General features: G+C 40.8%; 1 protein-coding gene across 1 annotated transcript; it reads right to left on the bottom strand.

Moving 5' to 3' along the window:
* Nucleotides 1–200: 200 nt before the first annotated feature.
* LOC148374448 (kelch-like protein 10) lies at nt 201–5062 on the bottom strand. Its single transcript, XM_088336561.1, has 5 exons — nt 4803–5062; nt 4231–4714; nt 3070–3681; nt 787–936; nt 201–692 (listed from the first exon to the last, which is right to left on the bottom strand). The coding sequence occupies exons 1-5, from the start codon at nt 4937–4939 to the stop codon at nt 330–332; spliced, it is 1746 nt and encodes a 581-aa protein (XP_088192687.1). The 5' UTR covers nt 4940–5062; the 3' UTR covers nt 201–329.
* Nucleotides 5063–7698: the final 2636 nt, after the last annotated feature.

Genomic DNA, 7698 nt, shown 5'->3' with positions numbered 1-7698 from the left:
GGCAGGTTACGAACGTAAGCTTGATCATAAAGCATAATACAGGGGAAAAAAGCTTAACATTTTTAAGTTGACATTCTTTTACTGATCCAGCCTTCCTGAAAACAAAAAGTCGGGATCCGGTCCCAGAGCCCAACTGAGTTTGACATCCCTGCTGTAGAGCAATATGTAATCTACAGGTACTTGTCCATCCAGTCTCAAGCCACTTTTTCAAAGTTTTAATATTTCAACAGCTCAAATGCTTGCACTCACGGGAAAACTATGTGTAGGTATGGTTTTATAAATATATTTTTAGTAGTTTGTTCACACAAAGCCCACTCCAGGTTGCTTTTTTATACTTCTTCTTCCATATCAACTGTATCGTCCTCTAAGAAGAGCAAAGGAAGATCACCACGAAGCATCGTGTACTGAGCAATGTTGGGCAAGCCGGACATTACGCAGCAGCTCAGAGCGCTTCGAGAGATCCCCATGTCACTCGCTGCAGACCAGATGCCAAGTTTCAAATCGTAGTACTCCACAAGGTTGGTAGTGGAGACGCCGTTGTAGCCGCCAGCCACAAAAAGACAGTCTTCCACAACTTCTATGCCAAAGTTGCTTCTGGGGCACTGCATGGGGGGCAACATGAACCAAGTGTCTGTCTCAGGGTCGTAGGCCTCTGCGCTAGCCAGACGGTCATCACCGTCATAGCCTCCAACCTTCGGAAACATTAGGTTTAAAACATTTGTTTCTTATGAATTCAAATCCTTCAGCAAATATTATTCCCATTGTGTTTGTCAGCACTCCACTTACTGCATACACAAGGCCGCCATGCGCAATGACTCCGATGCCACTCCTGCGGCAGCTCATCTGGGCCGCGGACATCCACTGGTTAGTCTCTGGATTGTAGTATTCTGCTGTTTGCAGCGACTCGTTTCCATTGAAGCCTCCACAAATGTAAACCTGTAACCAAATGGCGATTATTTTTTTTTATGAATTGTAGATGTAAAGCAAACTAGAATCAACTATTTAACAGCTGATCAATTATCAACGTCAAAAATCATCTTAATCCTTAGCATTTCAAATTCTGTACATGCAATGTCCGCCATTTTTTTTGTTTTTAATCCTTAAGGAAGGGCGGATCGATCTAAATACTGATATTGTCCAAACTGAATTGCTACTTGGGAGGGGTTGATACTATCCTCTTGGGATCAATACTGTCTTTCCAATACAACTATCACTATGATAATCTCAGTAGGTTAAAGGTTATGCATACAGTCTAACTTTCAAACTGGATCCAATTGTGTTTACACTCAATTTGACTTCAACATACCGTGCAATGAGAGGTAATCTAATTGTCCCGTTAATATTGTTAAACAGTAATTTTTTTTTTTTTTTCATAACTGCTTTCATTGGCTCTCTTGACTTTTGTTCTGACACAATAGTAGATGTATTTTATACTGTGTTAGATTATTAAAATAGGTCACTGGGTATGTTGTTTTCCAGCTGTATTAGGTTTACTATCTAATCATCACATCATTACTTTGATGTGAACATTATCCATTTAGTTGTTGTAAATGTACATCATCATATTTATCCCCATGTTTTGTGAAGTATGTATTCTTTCAAATCAGTGTACTTTCACAGCAATAGTCTTATTATACAACCTTGAAGACTCAGCAATGCGCAGTACTAATCTTGTAGAGGGAGTTCCTGTTTTTTATTTTGTAATGTGAGGTCTGAATTCTGAGTGTCTGTAATGATGCATGTACACATTTTTCACTATAAGAGAGGGGCCGAAACGTTCTTGCATGCCTTTTGGTAGGAGAGCATGTCTCCATTGATTGGTCTGGCGTGCACTCTGATTGTATCTTTTTTTTTAAACTTGGTAATAAATGCCCTCAACTGCATTGCTTCTCTCCAGCTCTATTTTTTCAAAGTCTGAATACTCGGTCTGGTCCCGGAAAAGAACATGCGGCGAGACATTAGAATTTCCCCTTGCCTTAAACTCTTAAAGGGTTTTCATGTGGTATTCTTTACACTAATTTCACTTTACTTCATTTTCAAAATATTGTGCAATGGAAGGTATTACACTTGTCGCGTTGACTTTGTTATATTTGTATTTCTGTTACAGAGCTGCTTTTATTATTTGACTCTCTTGAAACAGTAGTAATAAAAGTATTTATATTTTTTTTCTTATACTGTTAGAGTTGTCATTGTAGTTATTTAATTTAAAAAAACTGAACATTTTTAGTGTCAAAAATATTTATGCTGTTTTGATCGTGATTAAAAACTAATTTAACAGGGTTTGGTTTAAGAGGTTCAATGATTTATTGATCATGAAATTTCCAATCAAAAAGAATTGGTATCTATCAATACTTTCCTTGGATCAGATTGATACCAAAAATCCCAGGATTGCCCACCCCCATTAAGTATAGAAGACAGATTATCCAGGTGTTGAGAAATCAAAAAAAAGAAAAAATTCATAGGTCACAATTTGCTAAATTATACTTATTTTCAAAACTCTAATATTAATTAGCACACACATGTAGGTTATATTTTTTTAAATTGTTTACAAACGTGTCTTACTACATGTGATTTGAAAAATATCAATATTTTGACCACTTTTGACATTACGTGAGGTGGAAAGTGATTTTATAAATAGATTTTTTTTTAAATTATGTTGTAAGCTTTACTATTTTGAAACAATATTTTTTTAAGGTCCAACCGGCAACCATTATCCTCATTAGGGACGCCACATGGTAGTAATGACTATAAGCAGCGAGCCAGCACACCCTGGACTGGTTGTGGCCCGGAGAGACTGACAAGCAATCAAACATTCATCCATACTTAGGGAAAATTTGGGCCTGTTAATTGGCTTGCCATGAATGTTTTTTAAATGTTGGATGAAAATGGAGTTTTAAATTTGAAAAACAGAATTCTTTACAGACAATTGAAGCTTTTAAAACCAAGAGATGTGTGCTTTTAAAACGTGACCAATCAAACAAAATCACCGGGAGTTTCATGTTTAAGATCTCCTGGAAAAATACCTTTTTGGAATCACAATCGGCGAATTCCTTAGGGTTGGTTACCCACCTTGCCATTGAGGGCAGTGCAGCTGGCGTCGCTCCTCTGTTCTTGCATATTAGCGATAAGAGTCCATTGGTTGGTTTCGGGTCTGTAGTACTCAGCTGCCTTTAGTCTTACTCTTCCATCGTGTCCTCCTATTGCGTAGATACATCCATTCAATACTGTGACGCTCACGTAGCAGCGGCGGAAGTGCATGGGCGCCACTTCCTGCCAAGTACGAGTGTTCAGATCAAAGCGGCTGACGGTGTTGTAGTGTTCTGTGCCGTCAAAACCACCCAAACAGTAGATTGCATCGTTGAGAAAAGCGGCTCCACAGTATGCCCGTGGTTGGTCCATATCGTCCAAAAGACTAACCCAACTGTTTGCGTGAATGTCGTATGCCTCGTTACACTGTGTAGGGTTCACACCACTCCATCCTCCGATTGCCAGAAGAATGGCCGAAGGCAGACGAGGGCGCGCGACAAGGTTGCAAAATCCAGACACTGAGTTGGCTTTCATGTGACGAATGACTCTGGTTGCGAAATCGACCATGTCCAGACACTTGCTGTTGTTCTGTATCAAATGGTTGGTTCGCACATTGACGTCAATGAACTCCTCACTGGTTAGAGCCAAACGGACCTTCCCAGTGGAGAAAAGGAAAAAAGTTATTGACTTTTTTGCTTAGTTACAGATCAGTTGTTCTGATTACAATTAATACAGTTCTTGGGGTTGTGCTTTTAATATGACTTGTGCGTGTCAACATATTATTTTGTATTAAACTGTGAGAATGCAGGTTTTAGATGAGGGTTATATTTTCAAAACGGAGTGTAACCAGGGACCAGGTTACAATTTAATAATTGTTTACAAATTATGGTTATATCCTTTAAGCATTGCAAGTTTTAACAGTTTTTTGACTTGGCAAAGTATTCTCAACTAAAGTTATTGGTTTGCTTTGATTTACAAAACATTAGAATTTCATATTTCAAATTGTAGACATGATTAGGGTTTTTCAAGCTTGCTGTTATTGCTACGCTAAGGTTTCCAAAAGGCATTAGTTTTCAACCATTGGTAATGGTTATCAAGTTGCAAAGTTGAAAGCTAAAAAGAAGACTTACGTCCCAGAATCACACGCAGCAAGTCAGACTACAGTAATATCGCAACAAAAAGAGATGAACTTATTCGACTCACCCGAGCAAGCAGTGATGCCAAGCTCCTGCCTCGCTCACAGGGTGCATGGCCAATCCAGTGTAGGACAGCCTGGAACACCGTATTCTCCTTCTTCACGATCAGGTCATCACGGTCCAGGATTTCACACAAGTCCTTCACAGAAAGCCGGCGGAGCTCGTGTGAGGTGGCCACATCCTCAAAGTGGTAGAGGATGTACTGGTAGGCCTCCAGCTGTAGCTGAGGAACATAATAGTTCTTGGTAAACTGCCAGATGCCCACGCAGTTCTCCGGCCTGAGCTGCTCTGTTAGAAATGCGCAGCAAGTTTGAACAATGGCAATCATATTGAACTCATCAGCCGCAATCAACAACTCCTTCACATTGTCCTCCGTCACCAAGACAGTGCCGGTGTATGCAAAATCGACAATGAGCTGCATTAAGCGGGCCGTCAGACCACGTATGACATACACCCTCTGTTCTGGGTTGGACCAGCGTAGAAAGAGGGCTCTGAACAACCAGGAGACAACACACACAAGATCAACTTGAATTGAAAAAGTCAATAATCTTTACCTGGAGACATTTCCTCCCAACTCACCCAAAGTAGGGGCTGCAGTTGCATAGTATGATCTTATGGATGTGAAATTCTGTGTTGTCTACTGCGATGACAGCATCGCTGAGGCCTTTGGTGAGATGCTGCAGTTGGCCACAGGCCAACAGACCATCGGAACTCATCTTGAAATTGTTGCTGTGTCTTCATAGTGCAGCTGGGCGTCGGGCCCTGGGTCCGAGCGGGGAGGATTCATGGAACAGACATGAGGGCAAGGGCTGGTTAGAGGGGTGGGGCGTTGGCTGTGACGAGAGATAGCATCATTCTAGGATTCTGTGTCAAAAGACGCCGATGACCACATCAGTGACCTCATCTGCATCATCAAAGTTTTAATGCTTTAAATGAAGCAATCCATCACATCATAGTTTTAATCGTACAAACAAAATGTTCCCGTGCCTTTCTTTGGAGCAAGGCTGCTCATTACATCCATCCCAATCTACTGGTCGATTGCAAAAGTAGGACTGGTTATCTTGGGAATATGTAGTCAGTGTTTTCTATTTGTTGAAGCATGCTGAAATAAAGTGGTCAAATGCATTGTTATACAACGAAATTGTGAATACGCTTGATTGCTATTAAGATTTTCGAGAAGGGTTGTTCAAACCTCACATTGTGTTTGCTGTTAAACGTCATATTGAAATATAATATTGTGAATGTGCTTGATTGCCGTTGAGATTGTCAAGATTGTTTTCTGTTATTAGTGTCAATAAATTTGTTCAAACCAAAAAAATAAAATGCATTGTCAGCAGTGAGTGCAGTGTTTCTTATTATTGGCACATTTGAAAAAGTATTGGTCGTGGAAACAAAACTTGAATTGAAGGATTCTGTTGACACTTTTTATACTTTAACTATTGTATTTTCATCCATTCATCCATTACCTGCACCGCTTATCCACATTAGGGGCGCAGGGGTGCTGGAGCCCATTCCAGATATCTTCGGGCAGTGGGCAGGGGACACCCTGAACTGGTTGCCGGCCAGTCACAGGGCAGACAATTCGCTCGCTCATTCACACCTAGGGACAATTTTGACCGGCCAATGAACCTAACATGCATGTTTTTGGAATGTGGGAGGAAACGGGAGTGCCTGGAGGAAACCCACGCAAGCACGGGGAGAACATGCAAACTCCACACAGGAGGTTCGATCTCATGACCTCAGAACTGTGCTGCACACGCGCTAACCACTGCGCCACCGTGCTGCCCCTATTGTATTTTATTTTTGATTAAATTCATGTCATTTAGTTAAAAGTGCTGTCCGTAAATTGAAAATGTTGTGCTCGTTGAGGCCATCTTCTGGCTTAAGTCATCATTACAGCCTATCAAAGTCCCTCTTTGGCACGTGCAAGTATGTTAATCTCTTAGAAGTGCTCTGATAAACTTTTTATTTCTTTCATCTTTTGTGGTTTTGGGTTGGCGTTTGGACTGCATTTAAAACAGGCCTTTTCTTACTTTTGCCATTTTCATGCTACACTAACAAAAAACTGATGACAAGCATGAAATCACTCTCCAACCGAAAATCCCTTCCACACTTTTTTTATTCCTAATATGTGTTGCGCATCACCACACAGCTCTGATAAGTAAAATAAAAGCAGATAGGCAGTGGGGAAAACTTATAAAGGTGGTTTGCACTAAGTTGGGCAATGTTAACACATACTTAACAGTCAAGTCAAGTCACATTTATTTATATAGCCCTTAATCACAAAAATGTCTCAAAGGACTGCACAGGATTACAATTACAAAATTACACAATTACCTGATCTTAAACCAGCATAATTCAACTTTTTAAGGACACCTCAAACAAAGCACCCCACTTTTAAGCAAGCATTGAGAAAAATTGTCAGGATTCAACTACACATTTTAGGATTTTTTTAATGCAGAGTAGCCTGGAATTATCATTTGACCTTGTTTTTTACTTTAGGCAAAACGTGTACAGACAATACTCAAAATCTCAAAAACAATTACTGTACATATTATGCTGCTTTGTGTAGGATAGATCACTTTCACTTACTCGTCTCTGAACAAGCCCACATGTTAAAAAAAACTGTGTGAACACCTCTCCTTCTATACCTCAAGAATTTGAAATTTTACGGTTAGAGCCCAAAAACTTTATTTCGAGCAAGGTTTGGGGATTTAAACAATGGTTAGGATTTGAAATGCAGTTTAGTTTTAAAGTAGTGTTTGGAGTTAGTAAGAGTTTTAATTGCGAGGTTCAAGTTGGTATAAAAGTTCAAAGATTGACTTTATGCATACTGTATGGTAAATGGTAAATGGTCTGCATTTATATAGTGCTGTTCAAGTCAATGAAGATCTCCCAAAGCGCTTTACAATGTGCTTCACACTTACCCGTTCACACACACACACAAATTGTCATGATTACTGATGTGACTCAGCTGTGCCCGCTCATTTGGCGCCAACTGCCGCAGGTTCTGATTGGCTCCCTGTCAGTATTTGAACCCAGTCCTGTCTGTCCCCTGTTGTCAGTCCGTCTGCGAACCTCAGTCTATACAAGGCAAGCCTTTTTCGACACTTACTCCCACCTGTCCCGTTATTGCTCCCGTCTGTCTCCAGCTACGACCTGTTTTTGATCCAGACCACGTCTGCTCTCCCGTTCCAGCTTACGACCCGTTTCCAGCTCCCACCTACGTTTTTGCTCTCATGTCCCGGCTATCGACCTGTTTTTCCGTCCTTGACACCGCCATCGCTTGCTACGGAAGATGCACTTCCGTGTTCGGATCACAAACCAAGTACGAGAGCGGCTTTCTTTCCGTGCCTAGCAAACACCGGATCGTGGGCACTGCCCTTCCTCTTCCTTTTAATAAAACTTGTGAGAAACATAACGCAATTGGGTCCTGTTTACGTTCTGGTCTTGACACCAATAGGGAGTCAGCCAT

This window comes from Urocampus carinirostris, chromosome 1, assembly GCF_059441175.1.
Source record: "Urocampus carinirostris isolate Australia breed hairy pipefish chromosome 1, RoL_Ucar_1.0, whole genome shotgun sequence".
NCBI lineage: Eukaryota > Metazoa > Chordata > Actinopteri > Syngnathiformes > Syngnathidae > Urocampus > Urocampus carinirostris.
This window is presented reverse-complemented; position numbering and strand designations above follow the sequence as displayed.